Source organism: Diospyros lotus, chromosome 5, assembly GCF_014633365.1.
Source record: "Diospyros lotus cultivar Yz01 chromosome 5, ASM1463336v1, whole genome shotgun sequence".
Taxonomy (NCBI): Eukaryota; Viridiplantae; Streptophyta; class Magnoliopsida; order Ericales; family Ebenaceae; genus Diospyros; species Diospyros lotus.
The window spans coordinates 16,021,782-16,043,114 of NC_068342.1; the positions used below are offsets into that span (position 1 = coordinate 16,021,782).

A 21,333-nucleotide genomic window follows, 5' to 3' on the forward strand; every position below is an offset into this window, starting at 1 on the left:
TGATACCAATATTTTCTGGGAGTTTTTAGATCAATGAGAACATAAACAGCCATCATTCTTTGCTGCAGAAAGAAGCTTATACAGAGAGAACAACAGTTGTGGAAGAGGAGCAGGGAATAGGACTCCCAATTTGCAGAGCTATCATGAATTTCTGGAGAAGCCCATGGTGGACGACCTGGAGACCTCTTTCCATGTAAAATTGTAGGTCAAATCTATACTTATGATTCCTTCCTTATATAACTTTGTAGTTTGCTGTATGTGTATAAATTTTATATTTATTTGCTATTTTATCTATATACATATCACACACAAGTGATGCTTTGATAATCTCAAATCATCTGTCATAAATATAAACTCAAATCATCTGTCATAAATATAAACAAATCCAAGATAAACTTGACCTAGAATAGGTTAATATATTCTAACTTAGCACGTATCATTAATATCACAAGTCAAATTTGAATTATTATGTATACATATCTCAAATTATATAATTTAATTATATTCTATATCTACTTCAACAACACACACACACATATATATAAATATATATAAAGTCAAATTAGCACAAGGATGTTAAATATTTTATCCAAAATGTAAATTTTATCAACCATTGAATAATATGAGAATATGTATTCAAAACCCACAATGGTGCAGGCTTTGTCTAATATTAGTTAATGTGCTTAGACCCATGAAATTGATACTTGGGAGGAAAAAGTAGATCTTAAGAAAAACAAATTACTCACTCACTCACATATAGAGAAGTAAAAGACAATTCAAGCAATTGAAATGAAAATAAATATAAATAAATAAACTGTTAAAACACAACAAATCTTCCTGACTTATTATTCTAGACCATCACAAAACAGAGAGCAGCTTCATATGTTGAACACATAAAAGACCAAAAAAAAAATGTGTTGCCTGCATGTATTAACATTTAGATGTAAGTTATATCACTTTTTAGCTGCAAATTAACATTTTTGTGAAGGCTACAAGTATGGTAAATGCCAAGAAAATTTCATCAAGTATAGAAAGGAAAATGATATCCTTGTGTAACGGTAAACACAGTTCTAAATCATATGTGCAGATTGGAAATGTTAGATGCTTCAAGGATACATAAAAGAAGAAACAATCAATCTGGGAAATCTTGATCATCAATGATACATCCAATAAAGCTTCTCAAAAATGCACCAAACACTCAAGTAAGATACCATTAATATTCTTTGTATTTTTCAGATACTAAGTCGCCAACCACGAGGTCCAGAACACCCAAAATTATGTCAACTACATCAGCAAACAGAGAGATATGTACAAGCAAAACCAGGGAAGTAAAACAGAAATGAAATGTATCAAATAACAAAAGCCTGAAAATCCAAACAGATAGACAAAACACACGTTTCATACGCCAAACTCTACCAATAACAAGAAAAGAATGCCTGAAGTCCTCTGATTGAATCCCCATCATGAGAAACGATGCTTGTCATGTTCATGGAAATAATGCCATAGATAATCATAAATTTCAGTTTCAAGGTAGAGACTTGTACCAAAGGCAAGTGGTGTTGATCCCTTTCTATGTGATGAGGATCTCTTATTTTGAGCTTTGCCAAGAGAGCTCCCAAGCTAGTGTTAGACGGTCTAGGAAGTTTGTCATATCCATATTGTTAAGGTAGAGAAAGTTGAGGAGCCGGTATTCGATACTATATAGAATACTCTGCATGATTGCTTGGTAAGGTTGAAACTGACTTGACAGGATGTCCTACAGCCTTCTAACAGGTAAGAAAAGATCTGTTCTTACTTCCCTGCAAGCTGACTGAAGGTGGACCAACTTTTTACGAAGATAGAAAGAAGTTGGTTGCGGCATTTTATTCATTGATGCAATTTATCTTATATCAACTGTTTTAGAGTCATAGAATCAATTCTGGGACCTTCATCTACTAAGCACAGTAAGGTGTTGTTCAACAGATCTTCAAAAATTGCTTCTTGAACATCACTGCCAATGCTTTTGACATCAAATTGTAGGTCTGTCCAGGTTCCTGAGTATGCTACATCTTTTTTGATAAGCAGGTCTAAAGTGGAAGGAGAAGGCTGAGGGAGAAGATGCCGTTCAACTTCATTCCATACCTCATCAATGAGATCCTTCCCCCTTGGGATTGTCTGATTGTTACGTTTTACAGACGATACCCTAGGGGAATAACCAAAATATCGCTCACAAACCTGCTCAAGAACTTCATTGGTACAGTCGAAGAGGAGCTTTTGGTCATTACAAGATCGATTTGAGAATAACCCTACTTCCTCAAATAATGATGTGCCAAGAACTTGATTAGAGGAAAGCCACCTCAAGATATATTCTTCCCAATTCAAGTCGGATGCTAACAACACTGCTTCAACATATTCAAATGCAGATTCCTCACCCTCCAAGCAAGCTCCTATGCAAATTTCTTGACTTGCTGTATAAGAAAGCCGTTCTTCAAAATGGAATTGCAGTGGCATCATTGGAGGTTCAACTGTAGGATTTGGTGCAGAACTTAGAACTATAGCAAAGTGACACATAATAGAAAATAATAAGAAGTTATACTAAATATGAGTTATACCAGACTGGAACTTGATGCTTGCAGGGCTGATCTCATCTTCCATGAACAATGGCTCAAGCACAGATACAGGACTGGGCTGCTCTGTTCTTTCCTTGGCATTGTCTATATCTCCAACATCCTTGGTGGTGCAAGAGCTTGGTGGGGATTTTATTGGTGAAGGCATTAACTGGTTCTGTTCTAATGAGTCCTAGAGAGTTATAAAATAGAATGTCATAGAATTTGAGTTAGGAACACCAGAACTAGTTAAGCACAACACATAAGTTATAACAATGCTCCAATACTTTTCAGAACATGCAGATGCACAAGTATTTTACTGTAAACCTTCATGATACAAGTTGCATTTTCTCACACACACTTTGGTATAAGCTAGCAAAATACAAGACCAAGCGTAAATGGAGGAGCTTAATCCCCTTAGCTTTAGCAGATGGCTGGTTACATTTGTGATCATGAAAAGATGATAGATTAACATGAAAAAAGCTTTGGAATGAAAAAAACTTATAATCAAGTAAATATATAAGTAGAAAATAGATTCATATAAAAAAAAAAAACATTTTAAAACTTTGAAAATTTAAAAACTTATAATCCAGTAAAACATATGAAACACCCATACATCAAACAACGCCTTACCGATCCTAAGCATTGGGCATAGTCATCTTTGTCACATACTTCAGCAGGGTCACTTTGTTGGTCACCTCTATCAACGGAAGAGCTAAACTGTTTAGCTGAAATGTCGAGGTTGCTTTCTCCCTGGACTGATGCATCAGAAGTTTCTGTAATCTCCTCGTCACCTATACAAATTTTATAAACTGATCAATCAGTATTTGGCACCATGATTAATAAAAATACACCTATATAAGTTGGAGAGCTAGAAAATAGTACCTCCAGAACTCCTCTCAGCTCTCATAGAAAACAAGGTTTCTTCCATCGCATTAGCACAAGTATTCTCATGTCCAACATCTGAATTCAATTCACAAGATTGTAGAGAGCCTTCAGGGTTGTCAGCTAAGCATAATTGACTGTTTAACATTGGCTGTAAAGGATGTAAACTACTGTCACAGTTCTCGTGTGCAAGCTGCCATGAGTCCTCATTGACCGTTTGAAGATTTTTGGAACAGGGTGATTGCCTTTCTGTTGTCACTAAACCATGTTCCTTCTCACTTCCCGGGCTGCAAGTGGGAGAGAAGTTGAATTCTGGAAGAGAGAGAATCCTTCCCAATGTTTTTGGCAATATCCTGCTTGAAATGTCTGCAATTTCTTCTCCATTCTTTAGCATTTCTGCCAGATGTTTCTTGGCCTCAATATTGATGTTAGATACTGTAAGCCTGTTATATTCATCAATTTCATTTCTCATGCCTGTTTCGAAGTCTCTACGCTTCCAATTCTTTTCTTTATTCTTGGTGTGAAAGGCAGTGCTGGCAAATTTTTCATTATAGAAATGGTTTCTATATGGAGAGTTCCACGCACCTCTTTCCCTCTGAATGCCTTTCTCTAAAGGGACCCTGTACTGCTCTTTTCCCATAGCATGTTTTAGCTTTCTCCTAATTTCAGTAAAAGAAAATTGGGAAACAGTTCTCTCAGTCTGCACTTTTGGTCCAGATAAGTGATGTTTGATTTCAGTTTCAGAAGTCTGCAAGCTTGCTGGTGCTGGTTTCAGAATGACAATTCTATTTGAAGTTTGACTATTTTTATCTGCCTGCAACAAAATTTTTTCCTGGGATTTGCTCCTTCTCCTGAAGAAGCTATGCTGCTTACGGGCAACAGCCTCGGAAGGTTTTGACTTACTTAGCTCCCCATCTAAAAAGTGGGATCCTGATGGTGAATAGGAATTTTGATCTGTCTCAACATGAGCACCATCCAAGTCTTCAATGTGCCTCACCAACAGTGAGTTTCGATCTTTGAGGAGTTTCAAAATTGATCGTTTATTTGAACTTAATGTCTGAAGGGCATCAGTATATTGGTCAGAGCAGTCAATATCCCCATCTTCTCTGAGATGTTTTCCTTCTGCAAAGGTCTGATCTACAAACACCTTAATTGCCTCCATTAATTTTTTGTCAGATACAGAGAGCTCCTGCTCAGATTGAATGATAGGATCATTACCCCAGTCATGGTTCATACAAGTAGTACTTTTCTGATTGATCTGCTGGTATAGCTCATTCAGGAGTACTTCCACATCAAGATTTTTTGAAATTTTTTCCTCTGAATCTTGACAGAAGGAATTTTCAAGTCCCAAGCTTTTGGTAGCATCCAACTCATAATGTACATCACAAGAACTCTTATTAGTTTTACTTGTTTGCTTACGGTTCCTTTTTATCTGACCCCTATGCCCTGAATCACACTCTTTGGCTTCAATATCAGCACAAGTCATCAGTTGCTTCGGGACTTGTTCACTGATCATCTCTTCTTTCATAAGTTCCTTTACACTAGACTTACCATCATCAGCTGTCGAAGCATGGCTTTCTTCACAACCCTGAAACATTTAGAAACTAATTAGTGCTACAAGTACCATAATTCATATAAGGTCTTAGTCAAAAGTCAAATGGATGGTGCAAGCTTCCTATCCCACAACCCAGGAAAAGAAATAAAAAATAAGTACTTGAATGCATACATAAATTTCTTTAGAGTCCTCCTTTGAATTTGTTGGCATGCCCATTTTAGACCCTGAATATCTAGCACCTGCAGTCAATAAAAAGGAAAGAACAAAAGAAAATTATTCGACAAGAAAAGGCCAATTTGCAAAGAAGTGAAAACAATTATGCTGTGTATTGTTCTGGCTTATGCTTTCAGTACAACAATTTCAGAAGTACTTTTTTCCCTGGTTAAAAGAAGGGCATGAATAATGATTCCCCCACCCCACACAATCCCTGTGAGGCTAAAAAGATTATGATAGCAAGGAAAATGATGTCTTCCATTTAACAACTCATGAAATAAATTCCTTGACCTGCATGAATGAATATTCAAATATGTCTATATGTATTTATATATACTGAATATGAAAAGAATTATCTCATAAGGTTTGGAAATTTTCCAAAATGAAATTGTGACTCGGAAATTTAAAAACATTAGAAGTTCAACACATTCTAGCTTCAAATTATTAGATAATATCTTACCAACAACTTGTCTTCTTGTATGCCTCCTATCTGACAGTAGTTTTCGAGTTGATCGACCATGGCGGAAATCAAATATATTAATGAAAGCCCATACACAGCCTGCCTGATCTTTTTCATATCGCATAGAGTGTCGTTGGGACCTCTTTGCCATTATGCTATTGTTGGATTTCAGGAGATTTTGTTCATCCAGAATTCCTGGATATAAATGAAAAATGAAGGTACAGAATGTAAGACACATTAAAAGGACAATTTCAGCCGCATTGCCTCCCAACGGAACAATGAAAAAAAATAAAATAAATGAAATTCTAGAATATAGCATTGGAAAAATGCAACATACTTTGAGCATCTTCAAAAAAATAAACTATGGCATTATATGCTTTATTCTCCATAAAACTCTTGACATTAATAACAAGAAGCACATAGAAATTTTTAGACACTGAATACATGATCCTCTATCGATGGAAGCTGAAAAGGGAACATTCTTCTAGTAATTTTTTTTAACTAAGGTGAAAAAGACAGCCCAATTTATAGTTATGCATCAAGTTTTTAAAACATAGAAATGCTCAGCAACATAGACTACCGTCAAACAATTGAAGTGCAAAATGATCAATATAGTAGTAACTTCCAAATACAGATCAGCATCTTAAGAAAACACAAGTTATGCCTTCATAGAGCATAATTTTAAGCATTGTTCAATCAAATCAACCTGTTTTTTTCTTTTTCTCAACCTATTTTTTTTATACAATGTGCACTCATACTAATTTAAGTTTTTAATACCGTTCCCTCTTCATTTAGGATCCAATTGCTAAGTTGTGGGTGTGAACTATTTTGACCTGTATACATCATGGATTCACTGTATTCCAAATTCTAAATCAAAATTAAAAGTAAAATGAGAAAAGTGGAAAACAAAACAAGGATATGGTTATGTAGAAGCATGGAGCTTCTTTCTCTTTCTCTGTGAAATAATAAGCCTGGATAAAAATTGACAAACTCAAAACTAGGGCAGGTTAAAATACCTGAAAACCAGAGTCCTCAAACCAACTGGCCACTGAGAAGAAGAATGCGGCTAGATATTATCTCAAAGAAGATAAATAGATTCCAATTTGAAATGCACAAGCTTCCCAACTGAGTCAATCACAAGGGCTAAGGCTTCTTCCCAGGTTGGCAAGGAATCTGTTCACCCATAAAGCTTAACCAGCACATTGCATTCTTCACAAAAAATGGGAATTGTCAGTAATGGTATTCTGATCTTCCCTTAGACGAAAAGATCGATTATTAAAAAAAGTAATTAGACCAGAACTTGCAAGATTTTGATTGGCCCATAGTCAATTTTACACCAATCAAACCCCAGTAATAAAAATTAATCAGCAATCAATGTGGTTGAAGGATGTGATCAAAATCTTAGAAGCCATCCAATATTACCTTAGAGGCCGTTTGACACACTTCCCATAACCCATTGGTTCAACCCAAAACTTCTCCTTTTCCACTTCACTTTCATAGATTTTACTACACTCCAAACAATCAAAAGGTCAAGAAATCTCCCACTTCAATGCCAGTTCAAAACCCCTAAAACACTTCCTAATCACACTCCAATTTGCTCCAATCTTCCTCGAATAACGACCTTTAGCTCTCTAATTGTGAAGATTGCCAGAATTGTGAATTCTGCTTCTTCTTCATTTTTTTTTTTTTTTTTGGTTTTTGGGTGTCTTCAACAATCAAAAAGAAATAGGCCCCAAATGGTAGACCACCGAGTGAAAGATGGAATGCGCGGAGATGCAAGGCTTTGCGAAACACCCAATTCAGAAATCTGCAAATTCTAACAATATCACCACAGAACCAGAAAGAGAAAAAATATTTTGTCAAAATTGAAGAGGCTGGGAGAATAGATAGTTGAGACTTAGAGACATGGTTTTGGGTCTGTGGGTCCATCAAGAACAAAGTTTTTCCACTACTGAAGAAGAAAATATTAAGGGAGGTTCCATATTTTCTCCTACAGTAGTTGCACACCCTCCCACCAACAATGCCCACTCCCCTGCCTTCCTCCTTTCTGGATGGCAAAGAGAGTTTGATCACTGACTAGTTTACCTTTTGTGAGGGTATGGAATGGAATGGGAAAACAGGATGCTTATTAAGCGGGCAAAATAGAATTTCATATTAGATTAGGTTCGTGGAAAGTGATGATTACTTTCTTTATTTTTCTTCCTATTTTCTTTTCTTGAAATAATTGCAAATAAGGGCTGAAAATGTATGTTGGCCGACTGCTTGGATCATCTCATCAATTCAATTGATACACGACTTTGCTATTCAGTTTTAAAATCAAAATGAGCGTTAGTCACTATTTAAGTGAAGATCTTATCTATTTGGTATAGTATATATATAGTTGTTGAGATATAATAGTATACATTAAGTATCATTATATTTTGAGATAAATAATATTTTTTTTTGTATTAAGTAAGAACCGATAGTTTTGAGTGACTATTATTGTTATATAATTAAAAAGTGTCACATATTCTAAATTCTTGTTTTTGGTTCACAATAAAAAAAGATTGATTGTTGTTAGTGAATTTTCTTTCTTAATTTTAACCAACCACTTTAAAGATCCATAAAAATATTTTTCAACACATAGTTTTTGATTACTTTTGGGATTACTGTCTTTGCGTAGTTCTCCCCGCTCTTATCCCCGATTTCAGTACATGAAATAAATTGCAGGTGGAGGCTTTTATCTCACTGCGCAAGAGAATAAATTGAACCCACGACCTACTGATGCGAATCCCAATTTATCGTAATCCAATCAGTTGATCTGTGTCTTTAGATCATAGTTATTGATTACTCTTTTCTAGGCTTCTATTGACTTGGGATGCAGTGAAACTATAATATAAATTGATTACATATATCTCATATATTTTATGTTTGAGCAAGCCAAAATCTGAACCTGGAATTCACACCCTTCACTCTGCAGGATTTCAAGCCCAAAATCATTTTCCCTTGTGCTTTTGGCCTTAAACTCTTTTTAAATTTTAATTTTTGTTAAATCTTTTCTCGAAATAACCCCAACACCTCTTATATTTTATTTTTCATAAAATCAATTCTAAACTTTTTTGAAATGACCACGATACTCTCAATTATAAATGATATTGATTATTAAAGTTAGGTTAAAATTATCTTTAATCTCTATTAATTAATTTAAATTAAAAATAAACGAACCAATAACGATTTTGGGATGGTGGTTTTTATTTTTATTTTTTATTTTTTATTTTGTATTAAATTTAACCTAATATTTAAACTTAATTTTAGTTTAAGTAGTATTGTTGATAATCAATGAAGGATCCTAATTATTTGGAGAAAGTTCTGAGATAAAATTGGTAAAAAAATAAAGTAGAATGGATAATTGGCCCAGAATCTCAAAGTACATGGAGTATATATATGGCCAATTTATTCTTAATTTAATTAATGCCATTAGTAATGAAAAGAGTATTGTAGTTATTTCAACAAAGTTTAAAAACAGATTTGATAAAAAATAAAATTTAAGAAGTGTCTAAGTAAAAGATCTAAAATACTATAGGGTCAATTTATCCTTAAATTTAATTCTACATGATGGTTTTATTTTCTCTTTTTAAGTACAAAATAAGGTATACTTAATTATATTCTGTATAAAATTATTTTTTAAGTATTTATTATGTCTTATCGTAGGTAGTATTTGTTAAAATGAGTAAGATAATGTTGTATTAAGATAATGTTAAAACGTTTTCCAGACTAAGATATAAAATGATCAAGATAAGATTGGAAGCAAACTCAAGAAGTGATGATTCAAAGTGGGGAAGATATAGCGGTTGTAAGAGAGACTTTACGAGGTTAGAGAAGAACAAGGAAAACATGGAGCAATACAAGGAGACCATGGAGCAATATTGCCAGTGACTTAACAGCATGCTCAGCATGTTGTCCTCATTGCCCCAATTTCGGTTGTCCCTGGATTTTCCTCCATGGACTAATACTGACCCAATTCTGCCACACCAGGGCAGCCTCCCTAGATCCAACGAAATTCACAATACAAAGGCCCAACCGACTATGAAATTGGAAGTTCAAGTAAGGAGTTTCCACCCCCATACTAGCAACCACACACTTATGCCACGATAAGAAATTTCGATGTTTGATGGGGTGAAACCAAGGTGGTGGATCCGACGTTGCAAAAGGTTCTTTCAATTCTATTAAGTGTCTGAAGAGCAGAGGGTAAACTTGGTCATGGCTTACTTAAATGATACGGCCGATTCTTGGTATCGAGGTTGGATCCAAGATGAGGGAAACAATGTGAATTGAGTGGAGTTTGCAGAAGGGTTGTGTGAACAACTTGGAGAAAAAAGCATGACTGATGTAATTGAGTGTCATGACCCAAGAAATACCCAAGGGTAAAATAGTCATACGAATTATATGTTTCTTCTTTTGATTGTATTTTTGGTTATATCTGTTATTATATTCAGTTGTAAGCCTATAAATAAACTAGAGCAGTTAGAGGATAGGATGTTTTTTTTTTTTTGTTTTTGGAATGATAATTGAATTCTTCCATTTTCTCTCTCATCAATTCTCTCTCAATTGGCCTCTGATCTCTCTCTCTCTCTCTCTCTCTCTCTCCCCAATTCTTATTGTATTTTTTCCCCTTTTAAGTCTAATTTCCCTCCAATTCTTCCAAAATCTCATTTCAAACCCTAGCCAACCCCTAGGGTCGTAACATTTGGTATCAGAGCCAACGATTATCAGCTATGATTCCAACAGAAGCAGTTAGTCAATCACTGTAAAATTGACCACTTAAAGCAAATTCCGACAGTGATTCTCTTATCCGATTCGAAAGATATCAAAGATCAATAATAACCAAGAGAGAGCAAAGCTATCTCAGCCAATCGTTCCTCGGTTGTTATTCAGTCATATCAACCCGACTTGTCCCTACGCTAAAGCAGAGCTAAGCGAATCCTTGCGATCTTAGCAACAAGCAAGCAATGTTGAGGTTTCCCTAGAGTTTTTTGATTGGAAGATTAGTGGAAGCTATTAAACAGTTAGGGTTTTTTAAGCCAAAGTGTAATTAATGTAAACTTTGCGAGTCTAACTGTAAATACCCTATAATTGTTAGTTTTAAAGGGGTCCCGCCTCCTCTATAAATAAGAGAGCAAGGCAACAGTCGAGCATCATCTTCTCTCTTATCAAGTTCTCGGTTACTATTGTGAGTTCTTTTGTTCTAGAGAAAGTGAGGCGTGTGTATTGAGTTCTTGGGCTTTCTTGGAGTGAAAAATGTATTGTACTCGAGCGATAGGATTGTATGAGGGCTTAGGTTTTGTACTAATCAGTTTCTTCTCAAATAAAGCTGCTTGATTGGAGTGTTGGACTGCTGGATGCAGAGCCAATTAAATTGGCTTGAACCAAGATAAATCTGTTATGTCTCCTTTATGATTTGATTTTTTCAATTCTGTTAATTTCTTTTCTGTTGTTCATTTTTTTGTTCTTATAATTCCACTACATCCGTGAGTGTTGGAAAGGGTTTATGAGAGGGTTTTCTTGCCTAAGGGTATAATCTAAGAGTCCTAAGGTTACAAGCAGCATTAGGCGAATTCGTGGCGATATAGGCGAACTCCCGAGGAGCTGCAATAAAATCGATCAAACTCACAAGAAGCTACAACAAAGTTGATCAAATCCTCACTAGACAGCAACAGAGCACGTCCTAGGCCTTCAATTAGTTTGATGGCAACTGAGCGACAAACCTCAACTGTCGAATTGGATCTGGATGATTAGAAACGTGGTTCCAAAGTGGAATTCAAGCAACCTCTGAAGCCATATCAAAGTCGCTCTAATTTCGGACATTGGACGGTGATTGGGTGAATAGGAAGTGGACGTAGTCCTGGGGTGAATTGAAGCAGAGCTGATCCAATTAATCGAGGTCCATTGCCAATTCAATTAATAGAAATTGAATCAGATTTGAAAGGCAAAGCTCCAGCCACTGGTTGGTGATTGGGTAAGAAATGGACACAAGCTTGGGGCGAATTAAAGCAGAGTTGATCCAATTAATCAAGGTCCATCGTTGATTCAATCAATTAGAATCAAATCGAATTTGAAAGGCAAAGCTGAGCATGACCAACTTTGGCTCGAGTTTGAAGACGACACAGGCTGAAAGAGTTCCAACGGCATACCGAGTTGAATTCGAAGGCAAATCAAAGGCATTGAAATTCCAATCTAAGTCGCTGCAGGTGACTAAGCTGATTCGGTGGAGCTCATTCTGGCAATCCTCGGTTCTGGAATTTGATTGAAGGCTTGTTGATTCCTGGCCATTGCAGAGGGAATGAGGATGGAACGATTGAAAACTAGGATGAATAATCTGGTAATTGGTGTCAAGCAGCTCCAAACTCTAACAAAGGCCAAGAGTAGGGGTATGTGGAAGGTTTGAAAGCAGCCATCAACGATCGTATAGGGGTACAGGTACTACAAACTCTAGCAAAGGCCAAGAATATGGCATTGAAAGCAGACTTGATGTTAGAGGAAAAAGGGTGGACTGATTATTCACATAAGTCGTATGCTGATCAATATAAAGCACTAGTAGGTAAAGACAAGGTAACACAGTCCCAAGGGAACCAAGCAAGTGTTAACTAATATAGGGTGGATAAGGCTGCAAGTAAGCAGAAGGTCATAGAAGCAAAGGAGACACAAAAAGGGTAACCGACAAAGACATCGTTCTAATGAGTGTCCTCAAAGGAAGGCAGCCAACGTGGTTGAGCATGGTGAAGATGACGAAGATACAAAGATATGCAACCTCGATGAAAAGGATATTGAATACAAAGATGACAATGATGATATTGCCTTGAGCTATGTCATCCAACGAACAATGCTAGCACCCAAGATAGAAGATCCTAGCCAGAGTCATCAAGTTTCAAACCAAGTGTACCATCAAGGATTGGGTGTTTGATGTTATCATTGGTAGTGGAAACGAGGACAACATTATAGGGAGATAAACTGTGGAGAGCTTGCGGCTGTCAGTTGAGAAACATCACGCTCCTTATACGATTGAGTGGATTAAAGTAGTAGAGGTGGTCTATGTGACAGACGTTATAAGGTACGCTTTTCCAAAGGCAAATATTGTGATGAGGTTTATTGTGATATTGTGGATATGGATGCTTATCATATGTTGTTGGGTAGACCTTGGCAGTATGATGTGGATGCTCAGCATTCTGGGGAAAATAATGTGCATAGGCTTGAGAAGGGAGGAGTAAAATACACATTGCTACCACTTTGTCCTAAAACTTCTGAAGTGGAGGGTCAAACCTTCCTTACCATTGCCCATTCCGGGCAAGAGATTGAGGATGCAATCAGGGAATCCAAGGTGGTGAATGAAGCAATTGTGAAACATGTTTTGTTGAATGGAACACAGCAAGGAATAGTTGAGTATTCAAAACCGATTAAATCATTGTCGGAAGAGTTTGGAGAAGTGATGTCAAATAACCTACCATATGGGATCCCGCCAATGAGAGATATTCAACATCACATTGATCCGATTCCTATCGTTAGTTTGCCAAATCTACCCTACTACCGAATGAGTTCAAAAGAGAGAGATTTTGAAGGAAATGTTGGAAGAGCTATTGAGAAAAGGGCCAGATTCAAGAGAGCATGAGCCCTTGTGCAATTACAACCTTGTTGAATCCGAAGAAAGATGGTAGTTGGAGGATGTGTATAGATAGTCGAGTGATTAACATGGTAGTAGTCAGGTACAAACAGTGTTATTAAAGGCCCTAGATGCACAAGGATGATAGAGGCTGAGGTGCAAGGCACAAGACAAGGTGCACGCCTAGTGGAACTAGGCACATGCTAAGTGAAAAAAAGGAAACTATATGTCCTAATTGAAGAAAGGTATAAAATAGATCCTATCTTTTTTTTATTGGTTGTCAACTCTTATTTTTCTTTTTCTTTTTCTCTTGATTTATTGTTTATTTAGTATTTAGTTATAATTGGAATTTAAATCTAAAAAATTTCCTTTTCCTATTAAGATTCTATTAAAAATTACAACAATAAACAAAATACCAATTCCCATTAATATTTAGTTATAATTGGAATTCAAATATGAAAATTTTCCTTTTCCTATTAAAAATTACAGCAATAAACACTTAAATAGTAAAAATAGTTTAAAAAAAAAAAGTGCACCTAAGCCAAAGGCTTTGTGCTTGAGGGCCTAGGCGCACCTGGTTGGTCTCCGCCTACCTGGGAGCATTCCAGGCGCCAAAGGTGTGCCTAGACATGCCTTTAATAACACTGGGTACAAATTCCCAATTCCAAGGTTGGATGACATGTTGGACATATTACATGGTGCTAGATAGTTTTTAAAAATAGACTTGAGGAGTGGATACCATCATATTCAAATTAGACTAGGAGATGAATGGAAATTGGCTTTCAAAACTAAAGAGGGACTATATGAATGATTGGTGATGCCATTTGGGTTGACTAACGCCCCAAGCACATTCATGAGATTGATGAATTAGGTACTAAAACCATTTTATTGGAAAATTTGCGGTCGTGTATTTTGATGATATCCTGATTTACAATCAATTAGAGCAGGAGCACCTCTTGCACTTGAGGGAAGTACTAACAATTTTGCAGAAAAATAAGTTGTATCTAAAGAAATGCAGTTTCATGATAGACAAGCTTTTGTTCTCAGGTTTTATTGTTAGCACTCAAGGGATACAAGCAGTTGAGGAAAAGATCTGAGCCATCAAAGAGTGGCCTACCCTAAAGACTGTCACTGAGGTGCAAAGTTCCATGGGCTAGCAATTTTAGTAGGAAGTGTATATGAGTGCCATATCCATACGTGCCCCAAAAATGGACACACCGCCTTCTAGAAGTGTTTGTTCTCCTCAAATAGCAAGGGTCTCGTAGAGTTGGAAGAGTTAGCATGGGAAAGGGAGAAGAAAAAACATAACATCCCACACCTTTCACTTGTTTTAGTCGATACAACAAGAAGTTGAAACAAGATCGAATTTAGCAAGAGGCAGACAAAAGATCTTATTCCACAAGAAGTTAACAGAAAGAACTGACAAAAGCATTGTTGTTGGCTCTCAAGAAGGATAAAGGCCCAATTTAGACTAATACTAATTTGTTGGATTTTTTAACAATTATGGAGGCATAAGAAGTGTGCAGCTTTGATAGGGACAGTTCATTCTTGCTAAAAGTCTTTTGTATAGAAGTCCATTCTCCTGAAAGAAATGCACTTACCAGTTATTTATCAACAACAAGAATCACAAGCTTGACGTGGAACATCCAGCCCATAAGAGTCCGAAAGAAGCCAGATGAGCTTTTCGATTTCCTACTGCAATTAGAATGTCTTTCAGTTTTCCCATTGCAATTAGGATTTCCCACTGCAGTTAGGATTTCAGTTTTAGTTTTATACTTCAATTAGAATTTCAGTTTTCTACTTTAGTTACGATTTGACTTTTGTTTTTCTCTTCCTGATTCAGCTAGGAATTCCTTTTCCTGGTGAATTAAGGTTTGGGATTAGCCTATAAATATTCTTGTTCTAAGTATTAGAAAGCAGCTTTAGAATAATATCAGATTCCTTCTCTTAAATTCGATTTCGTCTTCAGTTTTGACGTGAAACTGGTCTAAATCGCTTCCTATGTTGCGTCAAAGCCTCGATCCAATTACATGGGATTATCAATTACTTATCAAGAAGAATAATACTAACTAGATTCTTGGCACATCATGTACCTCACAAGCCTTAATCCCAATAGGTGGGCTTACCAGTTATTTACTCTCAGCCACCTTGGCATAGGAAGAGGACCTGGCACAAACTTCTCATTTGAAAAAGAGGAACAATCATCTACATGACTCCCATACTGAGTTTCAGAAACCAATCCATAATTTTAAGCCAAAGGGTAGGCATCATCGTTTAGATCTACACAAAAGATAACACCTCATCCCCTAATGTATTGCACCACATCTTAAACTCATGAAATTTGATCGCATATGTTGCATTTTTGCATGGAATATTAACTCTAGAAGTTGAAGAGAAGAACCTGTTAGAATGAAGATATTTTTCTGACTGTATTTTTTATTCTAAGTTAGATTAGATAACTTAGTTATTTTATTATGAGGGGTATGTTGGTCTTTTTGTAGAGGCTAAGTTTTAAAGCCCTTGTAATTGCCACCTCCCTATAGTTTATAAATAGGAGGCGAGTGCTAGCAGTCGGATATAACATTCTCATTCATTCTGATTTTTATCCAGATGCAAGTGATGCTGTCAAGATAGCGAGAGAGAGAGTGAAAGGCTTAGAGATAAAATTAGTCCCCTTATATTCTCTTGAGAGTGCAGCGAACTTGTGTGAGGAAGAGAAATGAGGTTCTTGTATCTTGTTTCAACTGGTTTCTAGTGGATTTATTCTCGGATAGAAGGCTGGATGTAGGATTGCTTTAAACCAGTCCGAACTAGGATAATTCTTTGTCTCTTTGATGGTTTGATTGTTCTTATCCTTCATTTACATTCTGTTTTCAATTGCTGTACATATATTCTGTTGTTATCTTGATTTTCGGGTGAGGAGTGTAGAGAGATTGGCAAATCTAAGTCTTGAATCAGTTTCTAAGAGCTCCTAATCCTAACAGCATATTCATGAACATACCCATTTCCTTTTTGGGGATTGTTCCATTGGTCCACTGAATTGCTCTTCTATGAAAGAAAGTACTTTTCTGGTTTTCTTGGAGTTGAACTTCCATTTCTTCCCAACCCACAACTCAAGTCTTATGACACCTTGATAAAAGGGCTTTAAGTTATCCCAATAACATAGCTGTCAATAGCATACCAAGGATGGTACCACATAGGTGCACCTCAAGTTAAGGCGCAGGCATTCTGGTCCTATATTTTTTTTTTTAAATCTAACCAGTAATAACTAGAAAAAAAATTAAAAGAAGTTCAAGAAACAATAAAATGCACCATTATTTAGTTAAATAATATTCATTAATTGTTGTTTATGATTTTATAACTTTGCATTTAGCTTTCTCTACGTATATATTGAAAATAATGATGGTAAGTATTTTTATTCAATTTTTTTAAATATGTGCCTTGCATGCAAGCAAAAGGCTCATGCCTTGTGCCTAGGCTTCAAGCACTCTTGCGCCTCACAATGCACTAGAGCTTTTAACAACTATGATCGAAAGGAAACAAGTAATAAAATGGTGCATTCTACTACTACTACAATACATATCAACCTGTATGAAACAATATTAATAGCAACCCTAATAAAGTCAAGCACTCCCATTATAATTTAATTGCACAATCATAGAGAAACGATCCATATCATTAACCCATTCAGTAAAAACCCAAGGATCTATGAGACCATCAAAAGCAAACAGAGTGTTTAAATGATCTAAGCGTACTCAAGCGCAAAGCACAAGTGCACTCAATCAAAACAAAGCCCGAGCGTTGAATAAAGAGATAACATAATAACAGCAACTAAATTACTAGACAATACTATCAAGACAAAAATTCATGCTAAAAGAGAACGAAATAGCATCTTTTAATTAATTTTTAGGGATTTAATCAAGATTAAGAAAGTCATCTTAATCATTAAGAGTTATAATTCTCATCATCTTCCTCACCAATGCCATCTAATTAACTTCTTGAACGAAAAATAGCTGTGAACTAGAAGTTGAAGAAAGTGTTCCAGTTGTTGCATTGCCTCCTTAATTTGCTTCTAATATTAAATCTAGATTCTTCAACTCTAGATATATCAGCAAATGACACCCCCCAGCAAAAAAATCATGAACTAGCACTGAATCATTCTCGTCTACAACATTCCAAGATATTTATATAGTAGATGGGTGTGTTTTGGAGCATTAGGGAACACATTAACAACTCAATTAGGGTATACATTAAAACTCTATTTTTTAACTGTAAAACAAAAAATAAAAATAAATAAATAAGCATGCTTAAGCGCAAATTACACTTCACAAAAAAGCCCGGATTTTTAGCACTTTATCATTTGCACTTCACTTTGACAAGAAAAACTACTAGAATTACACTTTGCACTTTTTTGTGCTTAAGCATGCTTTTAACAACACTGAAAGCAAGAGATTCTAACGTAACATGTTTCAGTAATTGCTCATCTTGACATGTTGGCAAAGTAGTTAGGGTGATATTACGGGTCTCCCTGTATGAAACCCATGGAGAGGAAATAAAACAGGAGATACAAAGAACACTAAGAGTCATGGATTGTATGGAATTCTCTTGTTTCAGGTCATTGGTGGGTGGGGCCAATGTTTTCTAAGGATTGTTGTATTTCTCTTATGGTTTAAATTAATACCATATCTGTGCTCACTTATTTCAAAAAAAAAAAGTCCAAAACAAATTAAATCTTTGTGCATGGTGTTAAACAACTATCTTCCCAAAGAAGCAACTTCCACATTGGACTATTTTTAACACCAGGCATAAATTCATCAGACAATCAAGATATATCCCCAATTATGCATCATATTACAAAATATATATCCCACAAGGCTGCATATAAGTAACAACTCAGAAACCTAAGTATATAAGTGACAACTCAGCGCCCTAAGTATATAAGTGACAAGTAGGAAACATATCTACCTTTGATTTAGGGAGAAGTTAGCCAGAAATGAAGAGGAGTCAGCTCGGGATGTATCCCTGGCTGATGCCCCACCAATTCCACTGTTATTTACTGCACCAGTGCAGCTGGTAGGATGATACCTTTGCATTTTTCCCAACTATTACCAGCATACTTCCTCCAATATCAGGCACTATAAGATCCTATGCAAGAGAAACTGCATTAAAAGCAAACCAAGTTATAACAGAGCATGAGTTTAAAAGTTAAATGACAATAAGAAGCAGTACTAGGTCAAAGTAAACCACGATATCCACTTAATGATATTCTTTTTGTCTTTTGATAAGCCTAGTCAATGGCATTGCATTTACCAAACAGCAAAGAAATTACTACAACCTTGATGACAAGATAAGATTCATTTGGCCACTCTACTTGTTAATTAGCTTGTTAGGACCAAATAAGCCAGGACCCCAGACCGCAATGAGGCCATGCTCAGCCTGACTTGTTGCACAAAGAGACAAAGTTACAAGGGCAATAAGAGCTAAATATAAAATAGAACTCAAAGTGAAGGTGTCCGGTGACACAAAAGTGAAGGTGCAAACTTCAAGAAACAAAAACTCGACTACAAAATAAAGGTGCAAATGTAGCATTTGGTATTTTAAATACATTTGCCAAAATTATTAATCAGAAGCAGAAAGAACATTTACTTGGAGGTACTTCTGTGTAAGATGTTAACCATATTTACTGAATTAAAATTCTGAACCACAATAATATATCTGTATTAGAGAACCACTTCAGAACAAAATTAACTAAAAAAAGAAGAAGCCTTGAGCAATAACCATGAACAAAATTTATTAGTTCACAGTTTGGAATTTTGGAATTGCCATCTCATAGAACTTTTCCATATGAAGATGGTGTTGAAAACTTTATCTCATCATTCCTTCACTAGTAGCTTGTGTAAGGAAGGGCCATCTAGTGTAAAATTTTGCCACATTGTTCTTTCGCATGGATTTGTATTGTCAATGAGACTTTTAGAAGTCAATTGACATTGTCAATGTTATGTCAGACCTTAACTTATTGAGGATAAGGTGCAGTTGATGATCATGATGATGACGATGATGAAAGTTCAGAATTTTGGAAGCTAACAGCATAACTTGCTGCAGAATTTTGAAGTGTTGAACAAGCATGCTTGAATTTTCCAACTGTTTTTCTTTTATGATCATGGGTCAGTTTGTTAAATTATCTTACTAAGAGAAAATCTACAAATGTGCATAGCATAAGTTAACCTTTAAGTCATGTTCAAAACCAGAGTTACTGCAAAGTAGTTCCTGATTATTAAGCCCAAAATAAGAAACTGAAACAGACTTGATTCCCCCAATGCTGTGACAGGGTTACTAGAGACAGTTCATAGGAAGCTGAAACTGCATTTTAGTTCAAGAAAACACGCAGAAGCTCATACTTTTAGAACATATGCAATCCAAATTTGTCTAGTTATCCCCCTGATCTTTCCCAAAATGTTCAGTGTAGGATGGGATGCTTAAAGCAGTCATCATAATGTAGAATAGCAATATTAAAGCTGATAAGAAACAAACACAATTAGAAGCATGAATCCCCACTAAAAAACTATAATGTAACAAACGGACCCTAAATTTACACACAGTAGCTGCAGTCAATATCAACAATTAATCATGGAATTGTGATCCCCATAACAGATACTAAATAACCGAACCACTTCCCCGACGCGAGCTCAGCAAGTAAGGTGAAGCAGTTCGAAACAAACTCGGACCTCAAACCCCTAACCCATTCAGTTAAGAAAGACACGACAAAAAAAAAAAAAAAACACGCGCAGTAAAAACAAAAGCCAGCATGTGAATCCAACCGAATTGCAGAGAAGTTCAAAGAAGCAGTTCAAAAAAGCAGTTCAAAACTGAACCCGAACAACAGTAACAATAGACAAAAAGGAAAGCATCCCGAATCGCCCATTCTCTTACCCAATCAAAGCATCAAACGGTTTCACGAGTAACATCATAGGCACCTCGAGGATCAAAACCCTAATAAACGATCGAATCAGCTCAATGGAGGCAGAACCCGAAGACTCCCAATATAGCCGAACGGCACGGCAAGCTTTCCCCCGGCAGAAGGCGAAGCTAGAGTTTTGGAGGGAAAAAGGCTGCGTGCTTTCGCGGAAAACGAGAGAAATCTTGAGATTCGAATACACATGTCGTCGCCTCGAGAGATTAGCGATTGGAAAACCTATCGAATCGCTTGCATAGATGCATAAATAGAGAGAGAGAGAGAGAGCGGTTTGACTCCTTCGGCTGATGATGATGACGATGATGGTTTTGTGTTGTGTTGTGTTGTGTTGTTGGTGTTGTATTGTATGTGTTGCTTCCGCTGGTTGAAATAAAGGAGAGAGAATCCCCCGCTGGCATAGTCGGGTGACAAAGGAGAGACCTCTAAAAGTCATGTTGGACACGGCTCGGGATCGATTCTTGGGAAGGCAAAGCTTCTTTATCGGAGTGGTTTTGATAAGTGTTAGTGGATACAACTTTAAAAATAAAAAAAATCTAGAATAATATTATTGGTACACCTTTATGTATATCTTGGACTATACAAAGATATATTAATGACAAAAGTATTTCTCATGAGCTGCAAGGTATTTTGATCATAATATCCCTTGTGTAGCTCAAGATGTACAAAAATAATGTACATGTAGTATGATTCAAAAATCTAACCACCTAAGTGTATTTTAGATTTACCTCTCTTGTGATGATCTTAGAGCGGGTTTGACGGGAGATGCGATAGTGCATAATCTAAAAAAAATTAAAAAAGAGAAAGAGTAGCGATCTAACATTTAAAGCATTAAATTAAATGGGCAAAAATCAAAAGAAAAATGTTATTGGTACACCTTTGTGTACATCTTGAACTACATAAAGGTATATTAATGACAAAAATATATCTTATAAGGCACATAAAGGCCCATGGAGGCAAGGGGTATTTTAGTTATAATACCTTTTTGTGTAACTCAAAATGTACAAACATTATGTAAATCTAGCATGACTA

General features: G+C 36.1%; 3 protein-coding genes across 3 annotated transcripts in view; 1 reads left to right on the top strand and 2 right to left on the bottom strand.

Moving 5' to 3' along the window:
* The window catches only part of LOC127801199 (mediator of RNA polymerase II transcription subunit 12), a 113,302-nt gene extending 92,610 nt beyond the window's left edge, over positions 1-20,692 (bottom strand). Inside the window, 2 exon segments of the mRNA XM_052336106.1 lie at positions 18,667-18,767; positions 20,262-20,692. The gene's annotated coding sequence lies outside the window, so the exon portion shown is untranslated.
* On the bottom strand, positions 1,199-18,445 carry LOC127801200 (uncharacterized). Its single transcript, XM_052336107.1, has 8 exons — positions 18,297-18,445; positions 6,715-6,907; positions 5,699-5,893; positions 5,197-5,264; positions 3,471-5,058; positions 3,219-3,379; positions 2,592-2,778; positions 1,199-2,504 (listed from the first exon to the last, which is right to left on the bottom strand). Exons 3-8 carry the CDS (start codon positions 5,847-5,849, stop codon positions 1,885-1,887), a joined length of 2,775 nt encoding a protein of 924 aa, XP_052192067.1. The 5' UTR covers positions 5,850-5,893; positions 6,715-6,907; positions 18,297-18,445; the 3' UTR covers positions 1,199-1,884.
* On the top strand, positions 12,840-13,340 carry LOC127802120 (uncharacterized). Its single transcript, XM_052337812.1, has one exon. The coding sequence runs from the start codon at positions 12,840-12,842 to the stop codon at positions 13,338-13,340; it is 501 nt and encodes a 166-aa protein (XP_052193772.1).
* Positions 20,693-21,333: the final 641 nt, after the last annotated feature.

What these genes read in the sequence shown, in the direction of transcription:
- LOC127802120 (XM_052337812.1), top strand. Translation starts at nt 12,840, where the DNA reads ATGGATGCTTATCATATGTTGTTGGGTAGACCTTGGCAGTATGATGTG.
- LOC127801200 (XM_052336107.1), bottom strand. Translation starts at nt 5,849, where the DNA reads ATGGCAAAGAGGTCCCAACGACACTCTATGCGATATGAAAAAGATCAG. An exon ending in TACAAGAAGACAAGTTGTTG is followed by an intron (nt 5,265 to 5,698) that starts GTAAGATATTAT and finishes TATTGACTGCAG; the next exon opens with GTGCTAGATATTCAGGGTCT. An exon ending in AGGACTCTAAAGAAATTTAT is followed by an intron (nt 5,059 to 5,196) that starts GTATGCATTCAA and finishes TAAATGTTTCAG; the next exon opens with GGTTGTGAAGAAAGCCATGC.